This window comes from Danio rerio, chromosome 24 (genome assembly GCF_052040795.2).
Source record: "Danio rerio strain M-AB ecotype USA chromosome 24, GRCz13ab, whole genome shotgun sequence".
NCBI classification, from domain to species: Eukaryota; Metazoa; Chordata; class Actinopteri; order Cypriniformes; family Danionidae; genus Danio; species Danio rerio.
Genome location: NC_141044.1, coordinates 43,645,341 through 43,666,738, shown reverse-complemented (window position 1 = coordinate 43,666,738; position 21,398 = coordinate 43,645,341). Strand labels below are relative to the sequence as shown.

General features: G+C 39.7%; 2 protein-coding genes across 3 annotated transcripts in view; one reads left to right on the top strand and one right to left on the bottom strand.

Moving 5' to 3' along the window:
- The window catches only part of katnip (katanin interacting protein), a 1,410,884-nt gene that overhangs the window by 186,106 nt on the left and 1,203,380 nt on the right, over window positions 1-21,398 (bottom strand). The gene's annotated exons all lie outside the window — the stretch shown is intronic.
- LOC100329748 (myosin-7) lies at window positions 926-20,760 on the top strand. Of its 2 annotated transcripts, none has more exons than XM_087309969.1 (39): window positions 926-1,130; window positions 1,261-1,297; window positions 2,620-2,828; window positions 5,518-5,661; window positions 5,741-5,897; window positions 6,006-6,033; window positions 6,305-6,410; window positions 7,605-7,697; window positions 7,780-7,843; window positions 7,921-8,019; window positions 8,112-8,215; window positions 8,313-8,451; window positions 8,772-8,890; window positions 8,989-9,138; window positions 9,224-9,394; window positions 9,479-9,788; window positions 9,901-9,983; window positions 10,740-10,945; window positions 11,098-11,221; window positions 11,310-11,446; window positions 11,532-11,787; window positions 11,876-12,118; window positions 12,199-12,375; window positions 12,466-12,611; window positions 12,718-12,808; window positions 12,890-13,279; window positions 13,380-13,506; window positions 14,375-14,493; window positions 14,695-14,891; window positions 15,011-15,194; window positions 17,896-18,061; window positions 18,165-18,289; window positions 18,386-18,694; window positions 18,777-18,980; window positions 19,066-19,362; window positions 19,448-19,552; window positions 19,648-19,743; window positions 19,870-20,004; window positions 20,638-20,760. In XM_087309969.1, the coding sequence occupies exons 3-39, from the start codon at window positions 2,628-2,630 to the stop codon at window positions 20,656-20,658; spliced, it is 5,823 nt and encodes a 1,940-aa protein (XP_087166095.1). In that variant the 5' UTR covers window positions 926-1,130; window positions 1,261-1,297; window positions 2,620-2,627; the 3' UTR covers window positions 20,659-20,760. The 2 variants fall into 2 exon arrangements, with proteins under 2 accessions (XP_087166095.1, XP_087166096.1); XM_087309970.1 differs by having other exon boundaries at window positions 947-1,130; window positions 1,266-1,297.

The following is a 21,398-nucleotide window of genomic DNA, read 5'->3' as shown; positions in this document are numbered from 1 at the left end:
GAATTCCTGCCTGCCAAACTGGACAAGTTCCTGTCAAAGGACTTCACGATATGCAGAGCCAGTGTGCACATCAATTAACTCAGCCTGTGACATCGGCCTGCTGTAGGAATGCAGAAATGGATGCTGGTTGCAGAGATCATACAAGCTGTTCTTCTCAATCATTTAGAAGCATTCGGCAAGAATTTCACAGGTTATCTTTGTCCTCAAGTGTGAAGGCAAAGGAACAATGTGATGAAGGCCCGCGTGAAGCGATGGCACCAGCTGGAAACTGACCTTGGCCCTCGCGGAATCAGCTGCGGCTGCTCAAGCGGATAAAAGGCATCTATGATGGACAGAGTGAAATGACACTTGGCTTGTCCTTGAGCAAGGCACAGATCAGCTGATATCAACAATGAGATGCGCTCTCAGTTTAGTCATCACCTGCTAACTGATCCAAAAGCCTATTCTCTTCTTAGTTTTGCATATTTCAATATGGTTTAATATGGTTAATGGTTTATTTATAGCCAAAATTAAATAAATAAATAAATTCCTTAATTAGCATACAGGTGATTAAACAGCATTTTGACCTTATTTGTAAAGCCTGTATTCAACCCATAAATACAATTCTGCTATCATTTACTCATGCTTCACTTGTGTAAATGATCCTATTTGATTTTATTTCTTCTGTTTAATATGAAATAAAGATATTTGATTTTAATTTGCTGCTTACTGGGACCCATTGACATCCATTGTAATTATTTTCCTACAACAGAGGTCAATGCGTGCATTTTTTAAAATATCTTCATTTGTGTTCAACAGAAATAACTAATTAAGATTTAAAACCACATGGGGGAAAGTATAGATGAGGTAATTACATATTTTGGGTGAACAAACACTTCAGGAATGAATGAGTTGAATGAAAGTGCACACATCGACAAGGTATATTGGTCTTTTTCTGGCATGAATTATACCCTACAAAATAAAGGTGCCCCAGCCTCCAGCAGACACCCAGCCCATCTAAATCCTAACCAAAGTCAGACAGTAACATGCTTCAGAAAATTCTTGCAACCATATTTAGAGGAGGCCTTACATTATAAAAAGAGGTGGAGAGTCAATGGCTTCAGAAAGGTTTTCTATTGTATCATCAAACGGTAAGCCATCAGACTGTATGATCTGGTTTATTTGACGTGTGTTAACTCTTTATTGTTAACATAATAGATATGAGACACATATTTTGATGTTAAATAATTAATTCTGTTTTGTATTTTGTGCATGACCCAGGACAGTAAAATATTGTTTGGAGAGGTGTAGCACAAAGGTAAGTGACCTTAACAACACAATGCGACATCACTTTGTAATTAATATGACATATGAATGTATTGGTCATGCATTTATTGTGGGGGTTACTTAAAAGTGATAATTCACCCAAAAATCAAATCTCATTTACTGAAAACTGCTTTGTTTTCCTTCTGTCGAACACAAAAGAAGTATGCTAGCTGATGGCACCTATTGACTTCTAGTCATTTTTTCAACAATGGAAGTCAATGGGTGCCAGCAAACAGGTGGAAAAAAAAACCTCATTAATTATTAGCATGTTGCTCACACCTGTCTTATACACCTGTCTTAAAATTTTAAACTTGAAAATGTCTTTGTGTTGAGTTTCTAAATCTGCTATCTTCATATTTTTAAATGTCACAAGTGGGCCGGCCTGGAATCTGTGCAGGCAGATTCTTGAGTCCATCATTGACTCTGTTTATTTACTTGTGTAAATGTAAAGTTTTTATTTAAATTTTAGTGATGAGTTATGTACAATACCATTTGTAATGTCATATTTTCCATCTTTTCCATCTTTTATGAGAGACTTACTGTAGCTTTGCTTAACAGGCAAGTTGCATTTGCATTGTGAACCTTACATAAAGTTAGTATCATACTTTTTTTATTTAATGTGTTAAGCTTTTAGCTGCTATACTCTTTAAATCATTCTGCATCAATCTGCATTTTTTTGGACCAGTAAATAGCCAAAGATGGACAGCAGATACTGTATCTGTATAACAAGAGTTCATATAATCTCCTGTATATACAGTTGAAGTCAGAATTATTCACCCCCTTTTGAATTTTGGTTTCTGTTTTAAATATTTCCCAAATGATGTTGAACAGATTCAGAAAAGTTTCACAGGATGTCTGATAATATTTTTTCTTCTGGAGAAAGTCTTATTTGTTTTATTTCAGCTAGAAATAAAAGCAGTTTCTATTGTTTTAAACACTATTTTAAGGTCAATATTATTAGCCCCTTTAAGCTGATTTTTCTCTCTCGATAGTCTACAGAACAAATCATCAGTCACTCATTCAACCATCAATAACTTACCTAATTACCCTAAACTTTAAGCTGTATAGAAGTGTCTTGAAGAATATCTAGTCTAATATTATTTACTGTCATCATGGCAAAGTGAAAATAGATCAGTTATTAGAGATGAGTTATTAACACTATTATGATTAGAAATGTGTGCTTCTCTCCCTTAAACAGAAACTGGGGAAAAAAATAAACAGGGGGGCTAATAATTCAGGAAGGCTAATAATTCTGACTTCAACTGTATATCTACTACTGTGTATAATACTGTTTGTACCTGCACTTGTGGACAGGGTGAAAGATGGGGGATGCTGTGATGGCGGAGTTTGGAGCTGCGGCTCCGTACCTTAGGAAATCAGACAAGGAGCGTCTGGAGGCCCAAACTCGCCCCTTTGACATGAAGAAAGAGTGTTTTGTTCCTGATGCTGACGAGGAGTATCTTAAAGCAACAGTTATCAGTCGAGATGGTGATAAAGTCACTTGTGAGACTTCCAAGAAAACTGTAAGTTCAAGATTTTATATTACTGTCATGATTCACATAAGGTGACACGGTGGCAAAGAAGGTAGTGCTGTCGCCTCACAGCAAAAAGGTCGCTGGTTCAATCCTCGGCTCAGTTGGCATTTCTGTGTGGAGTTTGCATGTTCTCCCCGCATTTGTGTGGGTTTCCTCCAGGTGCTCTGGTTTACTCCACAGTCCAAACACATGCGGTACAGGGGAATTGGGTAGGCTAAATTGTCCGAAGTCTATGAGTGTGTATGGATGTTTCCCAGAGATGGGTTGCAGCTGGAAGGGCATACGCTTCATAAGCATATGCTGCATAAGTTGGCGGTTAATTCTGCTGTGGCGACCCCTGATTAATAAAAGGACTAAGCCGAAAAGAAACGAATGAATGAATGAATGATTCACACAGTGATGTCATTTCTCTACATTAAAAATATTGTCATATTAAAGTGTTGATTCATGGAAATAATGCTATTAATTACTGACCCTCACATCCTTCCAATGCCATGAGTTCTTCGCTCTTTAGAATACAAATTAAGGGATTTTCTGAGAGCTCCTCATCCTCCATAGGGTCCCAAGATGTTCAGTGTCTGGAAAAGGAACCATAAACATTGTCCATGTGACTTCAGTGGGTCAAATGTAATCATTCCAAGCTCCAATAACACTTTCGTGCACTAAAAGACTTTAGAAATGACTTTGTTTGCCAATCGCATCAGATCAGGCTTTGCTTTTACTATATGCAATACAGTGCTCACATGTTGGCCTCCTGACTCGATTTGCAATAAGTCATACTGTCTGTAGACAACCCAAAACCCAACAATAAGGACTGCCTGATGGCCCGAGTGAGAGATGTTTGGGACAGTAGACAGGATTGTTACTGGCCTGTGCTGCATTGTCACTAAAGTTTAATTTTTAATTAGTGCGACTATTTGTCAATTGCGTGCAAATACAGTATTAGAATTGAGAAACACCTTTAAGCCTTTAAATGCTACCTTCTCTGTGATGTCAAAAATACCATTCTGCTTTTCTTTTCCTCTTATTTGATTGAATGTTGTGATGTTTTTTTCTGTAACCTGGTCACAATCAGTACAGCAAAGAGACGGCAACGTGGCGGCAACATCAGATTAGCAGGATAAAAGAAAACGTCTGTTTCTAATGTGTTGTAAGCAGACATTTACCTGGATACAACACAATGAAAAAAACTCAGTTTGGCAAGTCAGCCACCTTTTGTTAAATAACTTCAGACTGCAATAAAATACCTCCACATTTTTCATACTGCTCTTTTTATTTGCATAAAACTTAGAATTTTGCTCATTATTTCCTTAATAACATTTTAAAGTATTTAAATTCTAGATTCACAGTCGTTATTTTTGACACATTATTTAAAATATGTGGGTTATAAATAGCTATTAACTCCTTTTTTGTGGGGGCAATGAAAATTTTGGCAGGGCAAGTAAAAATCTTGGTCCCAGTTTATATTAAGTGTCCTTAACTACTATGTACTTACATCAAAAAATAAATACAATGTACTTACTGTGTTTATGATGTATTTGAGAACACTTGTGGTGCTTTTGAGTTGGGATAGAGGTTGAGTTATGGACAGGTTTGGTGGCGTGGGTAGGTTTAGGGGGTGTTAAGGTGTAAGGGATGTTCAACAGTATATTTACAAATGTAATTACAAAAGTTATTTACAGATGCAATTACATAAAGGTATTTAATCAAGCATAAGTACACAGTAAATACATGTATTTACTCAATAAGTACATTGTAACAACCTATTAAATCCTTTGTAAGTAAATATTAGTTAAGGTCACTTGATATAAAGAGGGACCATAATCTTAACCACAGGCCAGATCGGGCCAGACAAAAAAATCCTTAGAGTTAAACCCTGCAACCTGATGAAGAAGTTTTTTGGTGGAGCTACATGGACTGTTTTGACAATGTTTTAATTGTATTTATTTATTTTACTTTGAACATCTTGGCACCATTGCTGTATATGGAGGATGAGAGCTCTAGGATTTCATCTAAAATATCTTCAAGAGTTCACACTTAGATATTGCTTGATAATAATACCAGGTTTGGCATGCTGCCCCGGGAGAGAACCCTGTGCTCGGAGATAATTGAGCCTCCCACCTGGTCAATGAGCATGTGAGGGGGTATGAGATCAGGTAGTTCTCATGAGCTCCCCCTGGTAAAGGAGAAAAGAAGGGGATGAGGTGGATGGGGGGATTCTTCAAAAAATGGGCTAGTCATAGAGAGTTTGGAATGATCAGATTGGCTTACTAATGATTACAGATTAGAGACCAGCTGCGATCAATCATATCACGTGTTCCTCTCAAAAATAGTTTGTGAAACTTCACCTAATTTGGGAATTGGAATCACATCTGGGTGTTTAATTAATAACATAGTCTACATTTTTGTGTGAACTAACCCTTTAAGCTTTTAGTGCTGTTTAAAATAAAGATGTGATCATATTTAATATGTGATGAACGTGAGACTGCATATAATGAACAAATAGATAAAATAAGAAGATAAAATATGATTGTATGTAAAAATGTGTGTCATCCAACAGATTCTACGTGTATAACTAATTTGTTTGCTGCTATGGATAAAGCAAAATGTTGCTCAAAAACATGCGCACACACATTGTGACGTTGGTTTGAATGTCAGAAATCTCTTTCTCCCGCAGACCGTCACTGTGAAGGAGTGCGATGTTCACCCTCAGAACCCGCCAAAGTTTGATAAGATTGAGGACATGGCGATGTTCACCTTCCTGCACGAGCCTGCTGTGCTGTTTAACCTCAAAGAGCGTTACGCAGCCTGGATGATCTACGTGAGTGGAGTCTTAAAACACTCTCACACTCACTTTATGATGGAGGAGCAGATCTAAAGCTGCTGTCGATCTCTTCCAGACCTACTCTGGCCTCTTCTGTGTCACTGTCAACCCCTACAAGTGGCTGCCAGTGTACAATCAGGAGGTGGTCGTTGCTTACAGAGGAAAGAAGAGGAGTGAAGCTCCTCCTCACATCTTCTCCATCTCTGACAACGCCTACCAGTACATGCTGTCAGGTGCGTCTGCTTAAATGTTTATTTATGTTATGTTCAATTCATGTTAAGCTAATGTTTATTCATTTTGCATATTACATTGATCGTTTTGCATCAAATTTGCAATTGCAGATAGAGAAAACCAGTCCATTCTGATCACGTATGTATTTTAATGTTTGAGTTTAGATCATAGGTCTCAAACTGGATTCCTGGAGGGCTGCGGCTATGCACAGTTTTGTTCTAACCCTAACACAGCTGATCCAAATAATCAAGGTGTTCAAGACGTATAGAGACTATGAAGCAGGTGTAAATTGGAGTCTGTTGGAGCTATAGCTGCGGCCCTCCAGGAATTAAATTTGAGACCATTGGTTTAGATGCTGGAGTTAGGACTTAATTTGTTAATTTTTTATGAATACTTCTTATGTTGGCAGTGGAGAATCTGGTGCTGGAAAGACTGTGAACACTAAGAGAGTCATTCAGTACTTTGCCAGCATTGCTGCAGGTAGTAGCAAGAAGGACAGCAGCAGTGAAAAGAAGGTCAGAGCATTTACATTTAGCAGACACTTCATCACAAATCATCCAGAAACTAAACCAAAGGCACAGCTCACCCAATGCCATCATTTACTTTCCCTTCATATGAGTTTTTAAGAGGTGAAGAAGATATTTGGGGAAATTTGGGGAATCCATTGTATTTTTTTTTTCAATTGGTTGCCATTAGCCAGCATTTTTCAAAATATTTTCCTTTGTGTTTAACAGAAGAAATAAATGATGAGGTAATTTAATTTTTTTGGTTGAACTATCCCTTTAACCACAGTGAAATGGTAAATTAATTATGGTTTGGGGTTATAAAAATACGAATACTCCCAGAACTGTGCTTTGATACTGCTGTTGTCTCATTGGCATTAAATAAGCAACTCTTTTAAATTAAATTCAGAGCAGTCTAAGTGATTTCTGAGGATTAATTTAACATAATTCTAATATAACTAGAATCTTATATTATATAAATTTTTTAGGTTAAACTTTTTTTTTTTTATGATATTCATTGCAACATTACAGCAAATATTACATCTCTATTTTTTTTTTTTTTTTGCAAAAAAAAATTCAACAAATTAAATAACACACAAAAACAAAAAGAAGAGGGGTAAGTAATTAGGATAGACCAAGAATACCCTTTTCAAAAAACACAAAACATCTAACCCCTAAAACCCACCTTACCCTTGGGACTAAAGCTTATGCAGTACTGTTGGTGTGAGCTTCACCATTTGGGTATTCAACCTACGCTTTCAAGATAGAGGAGATCAAATCTTGCCAAATTCTTTCAATTTCTTTGCCATAAGAAATCTGATCCTTTCCAAATGTGCTAATTTTGATGTTTTCTTCCAGGCATGATCTAAATGATGGCGATTCTGTTGATTTCCAAAACCTTAGCACCAAGTTCTTTGCCACATTAAGGCTATAAGACAACAATTGATTTTGGGAGTCCTGGAGGGACCTAGTTTTGTCTGAAATTCTGAATGTGACCAAAAGTGGGTCGAAAACTAATTCACAATGTAAAATTTTAGATAGAGTTTTAAATATTTCAGCCCAGAACGGGATTAGTTTAGAACACTGAGTATAACTATGTAAGGCAGTGGCTAAGTCCGTCTTGCATTCATCTCAGAGGGGAGAGGTATATTTTATATAATTTATATTACTATTATGATTTTACCCCTTTACTTTTGCTCTTCTCAGGGTACTCTGGAGGATCAAATCATCCAGTGTAATCCTGCTCTGGAGGCTTTCGGGAATGCCAAGACCATCAGGAATGACAATTCATCTCGCTTTGTGAGTTCATCCATCTCCAAATTCAAAATAAACTACAGTTTTTTGTTTACCCAAATTAAATTACAACATTGTTTTCGAACAGGGCAAATTCATTCGAATACACTTTGCTGCTAGTGGAAAGCTAGCTTCTGCTGATATTGAGACTTGTAAGATTTTTATTTTCAATAAATACTTTATAACAGATATTCCCTCAGTGAAAACGTATTCTTCAACATTTCTTCAGATCTCCTGGAGAAGTCTCGTGTGACTTTCCAGCTCAAGGCTGAGAGAGATTATCACATCTTCTACCAGATTCTGTCTCAGAAGAAACCAGAACTTCTGGGTGAGCAAAATCACACATCTAGTAACAAAACTACAAATGAAGACACAAAAAATTCTTGCACTTGTCATAAAAACTTATGTTCAACCTCTCAGAGATGCTGCTGATCACAGCAAACCCGTACGATTATGCCTTCATCTCCCAAGGAGAGACGCAAGTTGCCTCTATTGATGATTCTGATGAGCTGATGGCTACAGATGTGCGTTATCTAAAATATGTTGTACACATGTTGAAAGTTTTCAAGGTTTAGTATAACATTTAATAAAATTCAATTAATTATTAGAGACATTTTTTAGGAAGCGTTTGATGTGCTGGGCTTCACCCAAGAGGAGAAGAACAGCATCTACAAGCTGATTGGCGCCATCATGCACTACGGCAACATGAAGTTCAAGCAGAAGCAGAGAGAGGAACAGGCCGAGGCTGATGGCACTGAGGGTCAGTATTAGGGGGAAATAAATGGTAAAAATAAGGCTGTGATATAACTGATCCATTGATAAAAAAATGGATTTAAAGTTTTTAAGTGCACCACTGAGGGCAGAGGTGTCAAACTTAGTTCCAGTAGTGCCACAGCTCTGGTGTTTGTGTGTTTGCTGCTGTGTGTGTGCATGTGTATGGGTTAAATGCAGAGCAAATATTCTGATTATGGGTCACCATACTTGGTCACATGTGGCCTTTGTTTTCCTTTCTTTCCTTGATCAAGTTGAACTCATATAGACAATTCATTATCAGCCATTCTACTTTATTTTTGGAAACAGACGCTGATAAATCAGCGTATCTGATGGGCCTGAACTCTGCTGACCTCATCAAGGCTCTGTGCCACCCAAGAGTCAAAGTGGGAAACGAGTGGGTCACCAAAGGACAGAATGTCCAGCAGGTTGAGCTGACTTCATGATTAAGATGCCTTTGGCATTAATGTTCTGTTATATAACAAATAAAGAATAATTATTAAGCACTTTAATGTATTTTGGACAGGTGTACTATGCTATTGGTGCCCTTTCCAAATCTGTGTATGAGAAGATGTTCCTCTGGATGGTGGTGAGAATCAACCAATCCCTGGACACCAAACAGCCTCGCCAGTACTTCATTGGTGTGCTGGACATTGCTGGCTTTGAGATCTTTGATGTAAGCTGATAACAACTGATTATCGCAATTCAGAAACTAATGTACAAGCAGTACAGTGTAATTTTATAATATCTTCTGTCTACAGTTCAACACCTTTGAGCAGCTGTGCATCAACTTCACTAATGAGAAGTTGCAGCAGTTCTTCAACCACCACATGTTTGTGCTGGAGCAAGAGGAATACAAGAAAGAGGGCATTGACTGGGAGTTTATTGACTTCGGCATGGACTTACAGGCTTGCATTGATCTCATTGAAAAGGTGAGTTTTTAGATTTAAGAGATGTTTGGTATTGGATTAATAGAGCTTGTCTAATTTGAATCCTCACCCTTGATTGTTTGCTAGCCCATGGGTATCATGTCTATCCTTGAAGAGGAGTGCATGTTCCCTAAAGCAAGTGATGCAACCTTTAAAGCAAAGCTTTATGACAACCACTTGGGGAAATCCAACAACTTCCAGAAGCCCAGGATTGTCAAGGGTAAACCAGAGGCTCATTTCTCCCTGGTTCACTACGCTGGCACTGTTGACTACAACATCAATAACTGGCTGGTGAAGAACAAGGATCCTCTCAACGAGACTGTTGTTGGCCTGTATCAGAAGTCCACCATGAAACTGTTGTCAAACCTGTTTGCTGGATATGCTGGTGCTGAGTCAGGTAAGTTGCAGGCAAATCCCCTGTAGGTTGTCCTAGAAACAAACAATTAAATATTTTGTGAGATCTATTTCTGCCTAACGCAAACTAATGTAATCTTTTTTTCTGGTATCAGCCGCGGATGGAGGAGGAGGTGGCAAAGGAAAGGAGAAGAAGAAAAAGGGCTCTTCTTTTCAGACAGTGTCTGCACTTCACAGGGTAATGTTCACACATTATGTATTTACCACAAAATGAATGATATATTATGATTTGGTCTTTCAAGGGTGCTTTCACACTTGGTTCAATTGTCTGGACTGCACCCAAGTTCGATTGTCTCCCCTTACCACCTTCTCGGTTGGTTTGTGTTCACACTGTCGGGTGTTCCTTCTAAACCCCGCTACGCTTGCGTCTTCAAGCTGCTCTGACGCACATCATGGTCGTTCTGCTTTTACTAAAACTTTTAGTGTTGGTCATACAGAAAGCGACTCGTGTCTATCTGTCGCAAGGACATTATAAACGCTCAGAACATACCGCGATGTCTGCAGAAGCTGTTTTTGGAGGAGACAAGCACACATTATCACAGTGTTTGCCCTGGCTCAGTCCCGCTTATCTGCAAGGTACAGTACATGACACACACACACACACACACACAAATGAACGTTATGAAAAGCAATAGTTTGTTGTACTGTTGGCGGTTCACTTCCGCTATTTGGTACGATTGCATTCACACCAGAAGTGAACCAGACCAGAGTTCGCGTGAACCTTATCCCAGACCACATCTTTCAGGTGGACTTAGGTACGGTTTGTGGGTGCACAGTCGAGTTCAGAAGAGACGTTCACACTAGATAAACGTACCGTACTCTGATGTCAAACAAACACGGGTGCAGACCAAAAGTGCTAGTGTGAAAGCAGTCTAGATCACTATGCCAATCTAAAAATTAAATGAGCAGAATCATGAATAATATCTGTCTATAGGAGAACTTGAATAAGCTGATGACCAACTTGAGGTCAACTCACCCTCACTTTGTGCGCTGCATCATCCCCAATGAGACTAAGACTCCTGGGGCGATGGAGAATCCTCTGGTCATGCACCAGCTGCGCTGTAACGGTGTGCTGGAGGGCATCAGAATCTGCAGAAAGGGCTTCCCCAACAGGATCCTGTATGGAGATTTCAAACAGAGGTGAAATTCATTTTGACTTCACTTTCAACACTTTAAATATAAAATGTTACTTTGGGTAAAATATTCAGTTCATTTAAAACCATACCTTTTAATAGTTACAAAGAACAGAAAAAAACCACAGTAACTTGTAATTACTACCCTGTTGGTGATAGATACCGCATCCTGAACCCTGCTGCTATCCCTGAGGGTCAGTTCATTGACAGCAGGAAAGGAGCAGAAAAACTACTGGGGTCTCTGGACATTGATCACAACCAGTACAGGTTTGGCCATACTAAGGTATGACACATGTTTCAAAATAGGCACATAAATACAGTGTTCCTCACACAATTTCTGTAAAATAAACATGTTCATATTTTTAAAATAGGTGTTTTTTAAGGCTGGTCTTCTGGGTACTCTTGAGGAGATGCGAGATGACCGTCTTGCCCTCATCATTACTGGTATTCAAGCAAGAGCTCGTGGTATTCTCTCAAGAATTGAGTTCCAGAAGATTGTTGATCGGAGGTTACAAATATGAGTTTTTTATCCAATTTAAGATTAATACTATTGATAGATTTTAAAATATTAAATGTGCAGTATGGCTTTTCAGAGATGCCCTGCTGGTGATCCAGTGGAATGTGCGTGCCTTCATGGGGGTCAAGAATTGGCCTTGGATGAAGCTGTACTTCAAGATCAAACCACTGCTGAGATCTGCTGAAGCTGAGAAAGAGATGGCCAACATGAAGGAAGAATTCCTGAAGCTGAAGGAGGCTTATGCCAAATCTGAAGCTCGCAGAAAGGAGCTTGAAGAAAAGATGGTTTCTCTTCTCCAAGAGAAGAATGACCTGCAGCTTGCAGTGCAGTCTGTGAGTTTTGGATTTTATGAATTCATTAGTAGAATGCAGCTTTACATTTGACTTAATTATTCAAAGCAATTTTTATATCTGTAAACAGGAGCAAGATAATCTTTGCGATGCTGAAGAAAGATGTGAAGGTTTGATCAAGAACAAGATCCAGCTTGAGGCCAAAGCCAAAGAGCTGACGGAGAGGCTGGAGGATGAAGAGGAAATGAATGCTGAGCTGACTGCCAAAAAGAGAAAGCTGGAGGATGAATGCTCTGAACTCAAGAAAGACATTGATGATCTGGAGCTCACTCTGGCCAAAGTGGAGAAGGAGAAACATGCCACTGAGAACAAGGTTTGTTTTTCATTCTGACCTGGTTAGTGTTGCAGTTATGGTGTATTAAATGTCTTTGATACAATGCCACAATTCTACAGGTTAAGAACCTGACAGAAGAGATGGCAGCTTTAGATGAGATTATCGCTAAGCTGACCAAGGAGAAGAAAGCTCTACAGGAGGCCCATCAGCAAACACTGGACGACCTCCAGAGTGAGGAAGACAAAGTCAACACACTCACCAAAGCCAAAGCCAAGCTGGAGCAGCAAGTGGATGATGTGGGTAGTTTTACATTTTGTAATATATAAATGAAACAGGAATGACATTTGCCATTTGATGAAATGTTGAACAAAATATTGTCCTTTTAGCTCGAAGGTTCCCTGGAACAGGAAAAGAAGCTTCGTATGGATCTGGAAAGGGCAAAGAGGAAGCTGGAGGGAGACTTAAAGTTGACCCAAGAGAGTGTGATGGACCTGGAAAATGACAAACAACAACTGGAAGAGAGACTTAAAAAGTGGGTTTTACAGATTAAATGAAACAGTTTTTAAAGAATATAATTTGCAGAATAAATATTTATTAAATGGTAACCAATTGGTTATGACACATTTACAACAACAAAGGAAGGATTTTGAGATCAGCCAGCTCAGTAGCAGGATTGAAGATGAGCAGGCAATGGCAGCCCAACTCCAGAAGAAACTGAAGGAGCTGCAGGTAAAGTTCTTAATTCCTAACAAGAGAGACAGATAGATAACTAGGACCTCTAGCTGTAACATTGGTTTTCCTCAATATCAGGCCCGAATTGAAGAGCTTGAGGAAGAGCTGGAGGCTGAGAGAGCTGCTCGTGCCAAAGTTGAGAAACAGAGAGCCGATCTGTCCAGAGAACTGGAGGAGATCAGCGAGAGATTGGAGGAGGCTGGTGGAGCCACCGCTGCCCAGATCGAGATGAACAAGAAACGTGAAGCTGAGTTCCAGAAACTGCGCAGAGACCTTGAAGAGGCCACTCTGCAGCATGAGGCCACAGCTTCTACCCTGAGGAAGAAACATGCCGACAGTGTGTCTGATCTGGGAGAGCAGATCGACAACCTTCAGAGAGTCAAGCAGAAGCTGGAGAAAGAGAAGAGCGAACTCAGACTGGAACTGGACGATGTGGTCTCCAACATGGAGCAGATTGTAAAGGCCAAGGTAATAGATTCATGTCTCTATTGTAAGTATTCTTTAACTTATAGCATAATATGTTACTTCAATATAAATTATCAACCATTATAACATTTAATTTGTCCAGGCAAATTTAGAGAAGATGTGCAGGACCCTTGAAGATCAGATGTCAGAATATAGAACAAAATATGAAGAAGCGCAACGCAGCATCAATGACTTTACAATGCAAAAAGCAAAGCTGCAAACTGAGAATGGTATGTACTCTGATAGGTTGTTACTCTGTTCTGTGTTAATTAAACCAGTTGCCAAGACCATATTTTCCAACCCAAGCTCATTCTGTAAACGTAGTCCCATGGACGTTTCTGGAGACAGCGGAATACGTCCCGGGAGGTACGTACGGCTGCTTTTAATTTTTTCAAGGGAACGCTGCGGGGCGGTGTGACGCTGTTCCCTTTCGTGCTTGCCGGCTGACCGCTTACCTCCTTGTGGAGGGCTTTCCCGCTGCAACCCGTTTGTCCACTCAGCTCACCGTGTAACGTCGGCAGGCTCGAGATGCAGAGAGGAGTTGACCACGGCGATCGACCGGTTTCGAGTCCGGGGAAGAGCAGTTCCAGCAATCAGGTAAGACAAAAACAGAATCCCAAAAATTAAGTGAACGAGTTTCATAACAGGGTGAGAACGCAGTGAAATCCGAAAACGCGGTAGAAAAAAAAATCAGGGCTTTTCTTTTTTTGGACGGCTTTTGTAAACTGTTGCTCGGGTTTAGGGGAAGCGAGTGGGCGGGCGGGTCAATCGGTAAAATTGGTTGGGTTCAGGGAAAGAGGAGGGCGGTCAGCCGATTGGCCGGTCGTGCAGTCAATCATCCGGTCAGTCGGACAGCGGCCTCTGGCGTGTTGACGCGAGAACAGCGCGGGCGCAAACCGCACTCGCGAGAGGCGTTCAAGATGAGAAAAATCACACAACAGCGGCCTCTCGCAGATTCGCAAAAACAAAAACTGCAGCCGTACGTACCCGCTGGGACGTATTCCGCAATCTCTACAAACATCCGCGGGACTACGCTTCCACAATGAGCCTGGGTTGATATTTTCATTTCTTTGATACAATACAAATAATTCTATCTAGGGGAGCTTTCGAGACAGCTGGAAGAAAAAGATTCATTGGTCTCTCAGCTAACCAGAGGCAAGCAGTCCTACACCCAGCAGATTGAGGACCTCAGGAGACAACTTGAGGAGGAAGTCAAGGTTTATTTGATTTTTTTTTTTCTATTGTTCTGTTAGTATAACTTTTGTCAACACACACACACACACACACACACACACACACACACACACACACACACACACACACACACACACACACAGATGCATTTCAATAAATTGTTTCAACCAAATGTCCATTGCATTGCTGTGTATATTCCTAACTGAAATTTCCAATCCTCATAGGCAAAGAATGCCCTGGCCCATGCAGTTCAGTCTGCTCGTCATGATGCTGAATTGTTGAGGGAGCAATATGAAGAGGAGCAGGAAGCCAAAGCTGAGCTGCAGCGTAGTCTGTCCAAGGCAAACTCTGAAGTGGCTCAGTGGAGAACCAAGTATGAAACTGATGCCATCCAGAGGACTGAGGAGCTGGAGGATGCTAAGTACGAAACAAGAAATTCAGTGTTTCCTATACTTTGATTAATCTAAAAACATTTTGTTCTATAGAAGAACATAAACCTTTAAAGTAGGTTTGAAACATTTTTTTCCTTTGTTTATGAAGGAAGAAGCTGGCTCAGCGTCTGCAAGATGCAGAAGAGGCTGTGGAAGCTGTTAATGCTAAATGCTCCTCTCTGGAGAAGACCAAGCACAGGCTCCAGAATGAGATTGAAGATCTTATGGTGGACGTGGAGAGATCCAATGCTGCTGCTGCTGCTCTGGACAAGAAGCAAAGAAACTTTGACAAGGTGAATTAAACAAGCATTTCAAGAGTTCCCATTAAGATATGCTTGGCATATATAGCAGGTTTGGCATGCTGTCCTGGGAGAGAACCCTGAGCTCAGAGATATTTGAGCCCAGGGCTCCCGCCCGGTCTAGAAGCATATCAGGGGATCCGAGATCAGGTAGTTCTCGATCGCTCCCCCTTTAGAAAGGGAGAAAAAGGAGGAGATGGGGTGGAAGGGGGGATTCTTCCAAAAAGAAGATAGAGCAATAAGCAGAAAGTGATCTATTTATATTAAGCTAGGATCATTCTGATTGGATTATTACTGATTACGGATGAGTGGCCAGCAGTGCACAATCATATCACGTGCTCCTCTCGAAATTAGTTTGTAAAACTTCACTTACAGGGCTGATAGTGGAAAAAATTCCTGAGCCTGAACTTTTTTTCCTTGTCCCTGAGGTGAGTAGGGGTGGGGGTACTATGTATGCAACGCACTTTTAACACATAACTTGTGGGCCCCTGGGCCCAAATATATTAACAGCCTATGTGTAACCCTGATCATCATTATTGTCAAGTGGCTCTTTTTAGACACATGCCAGTAATGTCAGTGACACATGCCAGTGTAAGCGATCTTGTGACATGTGCCAGTAGGTGTCAGTATAAGCACGTTATAAGCACCTTAACCTTATAAGTCTCTTTGCTTTAATATTTAAAAATCATTAGGCAAATGACACCTGTTATCTTACATGCATATAAGTTATGAGTTTTCAACATGCATTTTATTATAACTTTTTAAAGGATATTATTTAAAATACCTTAAAATGAAAATAAGATAAATAATAAAATAAATGAATGAATTAAAAACATAGAGAAGTCCGTATTGTAGGGAACAAAGGAACTGCCAGGATGCAATAATATACAGTACAACAGATAAGTGTAACCCCTCCCATACATAAGCATGCCACAATAAATTTGATTGACATGTACTGTCAAATGACTATATTACGTACGGAAGTATGACTACGAATACATAAAATAAATGCGTTTAAATTGAAAGAGTAGCTCAGCAAATAAACTAACTTGCGGCGCGATAAATTATGTTAAAAGTCGCGTAATGATTAAATATGGTTTTGCTCGTGTTAATTAATGTCATAAGCTTCGCCGGGTGTCGATGTCACTGCAGTGACATGCAGCGCGACACTCTGAGTGACACAGGTCACTACACATGCCACTAGCGAGTGACACATGACAGTGGAAAACCGGACGTGCCACCGGAAGTGTCACTACACTCAGTGGCATGTGCCAGTGTCATCTGTACGTCAGATGTCGTGTCTCTCCATGTTAAAACTGCTACTGTGAATCCGCGTTCAAGCGCACACAATAAGCTAAAACTCGCCCCAAGCACCGGCAAAAACAAATAACAATGAATGTATGTCGAGGAAAGAGTAAGGATCATATCATAATTATTTATTAATAAACTTATTCTGAGTCGCAAAGATCCTGACTGGCAATCTCCTCTTGGACTCGCCTTTAGAGAGTAATTCATCTTTACGGATTACATGAAGGAGTTTTTTTGTTTTCGATTTGTTTTATTTCGTTAAGTAATAATTTAAAGCTTTCTATAAATATATTTATTATGTCTGTGAGGCATATACATTTTGCTTCATTTTGTTAAGCGCTCCTGTTCAAAAACCTGACGACAGAAAGCGCATAATTTTGGTTTTATTTATTTTATAAAAACGCTGTAACGTTTTTTGATGTATTACTCGTACTTTGTGAGCAAAAATGACGGATAACTTTAAATTGCTCCCACTGAAAAAATGCAAGTGATTGCTCTGGCGCCGCGATGTCCTGCAAACTTTTTATAAGCAAACTATGCGCCTAATAGCACAAATTCTTTAACGTTTAAGCTACCATTGTTTTATACTTGAACTGTTTTATATCTTTTATTTTAGGCAAGTCGTGATGATCTGAGAAGGCAAACTGATCAAACAGACAATGATGGTCTCCCGCTGGGCGCTGTTCGTTAAAAAAAAACTTATTTTTAACGAATAAAAAATGCTCCAAACGTTTTTCTAAATAAGCTGAATAAAAAACGAAACTAAATATAACACTTTGCCATTAGGCTACATACAAAACTGAACTATTTCATAGCTGAAACACTAAGTTGTTTAAGGAGAAGGGGGAAATATATTTTTGTCCCGTCTATTGCTTCACCGTTATTTCGAGAATAAACCCAGCGTAAATATGCAGATGTAATTCCCAAAATATATCAGCGTATATGTGCCGAAAACGAAAGTTTCATACAAATTCTGAATGGATTATAGCCTGAAAAGTGCAAAGCACGCTCCTCTTATTATCACTAAAAAGCGTCACTAATCTTAGTTCATAGACATCTCACAAAGATCCGTTATAATTTATAAAGCTCTCTAAATTACACAATTAATCTTTTATTTACATGGCGTCTACACTCAAAAGATGATTCACGAGCACACAAAATGGCACTTAAATAAAACCAATCCGGCGCTTTCAGCAGTGAGTGAATTCTGTGAATCAAGAGAAATGACAGATCAATATCCGTGACCCTGATTTTTTTTCCCCGCAGCCACAGTACGCCGGAAATCCGGCGTGGTGCCGGAACGCTATCACCCCTGCACTTATAAATGAACTTTCAGTATTCATCACAATCCACTGGTAGCTAATTAAAATCTGATTCTATATAACAGGTCCTAGCTGAGTGGAAGCAGAAGTATGAGGAGTCTCAGAGTGAGCTGGAAAGCTCCCAGAAGGAAGCCAGATCTCTGAGCACTGAACTGTTCAAGCTGAAGAACTCCTATGAGGAGTCTCTGGATCATTTGGAGAGCATGAAGAGAGAAAACAAAAACCTCCAAGGTTCCTCGATTTATTAGTCATCTAAGCATTCACATATTACCTAAATAAAATATTTCTCCTGGCTTTTCATGTATTAACCATCATTATATTTCTTAACCGGTAGAGGAGATTGCTGATCTTACTGAACAAATTGGCGAGTCTGGAAAGAACATACATGAACTGGAGAAAATCCGTAAGCAGTTGGAGCAGGAAAAAGCTGAAATTCAAACTGCTCTGGAGGAAGCTGAGGTGTGTATTGTGTAGCGTTCAACTTTCTTTTGCCAACAGATAATTGATATTCATGAGCTGAAAAAGTCTTGATTAAACATTTTCACCAACTGACAGGGCTCTCTTGAACACGAGGAAGGCAAGATCCTCAGAGCTCAACTAGAGTTCAATCAGGTCAAAGCTGACATTGAGCGTAAGCTGTCTGAGAAAGATGAAGAGATGGAGCAGGCCAAGAGGAACCAGCAGAGAATGATTGATACCCTGCAGAGCTCACTGGAATCAGAGACTCGCAGCAGGAATGAAGCTCTCAGACTGAAGAAGAAGATGGAGGGAGACCTCAATGAGATGGAGATTCAGCTCAGCCAGGCTAACAGGCAGGCATCAGAAGCCCAGAAGCAACTCAAGGGTCTTCATGGACATCTCAAAGTATGAAGTGTCTTCATATCAAGATCTTATGATACTTAGCTAAAATTCAGAATAGCATTAATTTGTGAGCTTGTATTTGTAGGATGCCCAACTGCAGCTGGATGACGCTCTGCGTGGCAATGATGATCTCAAAGAGAACATCGCCATTGTGGAGAGACGCAACAATCTGCTGCAGGCTGAACTGGATGAGCTGAGATCCCTGGTGGAACAGACTGAGAGAGGAAGGAAACTGGCTGAGCAGGAACTGATGGACGTCAGTGAGAGAGTTCAGCTCCTGCATTCTCAGGTATGACACACCTGTATTAATAAACCTCTTCTACTACACATGATCATCTGCAGACTTAATGAATGTCAACACTGTCCATGTTCAGAACACCAGCTTGCTGAATCAGAAGAAGAAGCTGGAGGGAGATAATACTCAGCTTCAGACTGAGGTTGAGGAGGCAGTGCAGGAGTGCAGGAATGCTGAGGAAAAGGCCAAGAAGGCCATCACTGATGCTGCCATGATGGCAGAGGAGCTGAAGAAGGAGCAGGACACCAGTGCTCATCTGGAGCGCATGAAGAAGAACATGGAGCAGACCATCAAGGACCTGCAGCACCGTCTGGATGAAGCTGAGCAGATCGCCATGAAGGGTGGCAAGAAGCAGGTCCAGAAACTGGAATCTAGGGTAAGTTCTGGTTTTATGTTTTGCTTTTTATGTATTTAAAATACCTAATTTGCTTGACTAGTTTTGTCTCTTGCACATCTCATAGGTCAGAGAGCTGGAAAGTGAGGTGGAGATGGAACAGAGAAAGGCGAGCGAGTCTGTAAAAGGAGTCCGTAAATATGAGAGGCGCATTAAGGAGCTCACCTACCAGGTCACATTTTCTTACACATAAACACATGTCTATTCATATGATTTCCAAAAGTAGATTAACACAAAAACTTATTGTGTAGTAATTACTGTTTGCAGACTGAGGAAGACCGTAAGAATCTGGCTCGTCTTCAAGATCTGGTGGACAAACTGCAGCTGAAGGTCAAGTCCTACAAGAGAGCTGCTGAAGAGGCGGTATGTTTACATTATTATCCTTTTTATTTGATGATTTTAAACTCTAGTTTACACTTCAATATGAATCAAAAACTACATTTTGCACATGAGACAATCCATAAGCGAAAACAAAATACTGTTGTTCAGGAGGAACAGGCCAATTCTAACCTGGGCAAGTTCCGTAAGCTGCAGCATGAGCTGGACGAGGCAGAGGAGAGGGCTGATATTGCTGAATCTCAGGTCAACAAGCTGAGAGCTAAGAGCCGTGATACAGGATCCAAGGTGAGTGACTTCAGTCAGTTTGCAGTCATACAGCTAACTCAAATTACATTTAGATTTCTTTGACTCTTAAATTTAGATTATTGTTATAAATCATTAAAAAAACAGTGTGCCTGATGAAACAGATGACATTGATTTAAAGAGATTTGATATTTTAATGTACACCCAGTGTTCGAGGTGATGCAAATGTGCCGTTTTGTGTGTGTGCCTTGTATTCCTAACATCATGGGGACCAAAGGCCCTTAAGTATAACAATTCCAGTACATTTTGACCTTGTGGGGACATTTTTTGGTCCTCATGAGAAGAAGGCTCATAAGTCAGTCAGAATTAAGTATTTTGGAAATCTTAAAATGCAGATTTGTTTTTCCAGTGAGAGTCGGGTTTAGGGGTTGAGGGAGAGAATATACAGTCTGTACAGTACATTATGGGTCCCTATAAAGATAGCTGTACAAGTGTGTTTGTGTGCATGCATAGACAACTCATTAACACTTGCCTGACCAAAGTGATGGAGATATTATTGCATAAACACAATGTGCTTTTTAGTGCATTAACGGACAACACATTACATTTTTAGTTCAAATAAGACAAAGAAACTACCTTCTATCAATGTCCTTTTCATGTCTTTTCCTCTCGCAGAAAGGGCACGATGAAGAGTGAAGCTCTCACATGGATCTTTCTGAAAGTCTTGTTCGGTGTGGCTCCGTGTGCTGGTGATTTCATTATCTGTAGTTCTGTAGAATAAAATGAATGTGCAAGTAAGCCTCTGCTTCTCTGCTCTTGGTGTTAACACGATGCTGTTGCATTCACCTTCAATACATTTGGTGAAATAATTTCATTTATTTGCAGCATTTTTACATTATATAAAACAAAACTATTTTATAGGAGCAAGTCTGTGGTTTTTTAAAAGGACAGTTATCCCGAAACTAAACATTCAATCTTGATTTACTCAAACCTCTGCTCGTTTTGGAATTTCTTTCTGGTACTTTGGTATTTTGAAAAAGGTTGTGAGCTAATAACTACTGACTATTTCCAAACAATCTTCAACATATCTGCTTTGGTGATTGGAACCATTTGAGAAAGAGTAAATGGTGCACACATTTTAAATATTTGGTGAACTATGCCTTTAAGACTCTATAAAATCAACACATAAAATCACATATATTTCACATCGTATGCAGGAGTTTGTATCTTCACTTGTGCATAAAGTGTGAAAGGTCACACATAATTAATGCCAATCAATGTCAATCTATTGATAACTATAAAATGTTTCACAAGACATCCGACAAAAATAGAAATGCAACTTGTATCTGATTTCTTACCGTAAATAGAAGAACTCTGGGCTTCCTTGTGTCCTTTGATCTGGAAAAAAAAGGGCAAAACCTCATGACCCTTTAAAC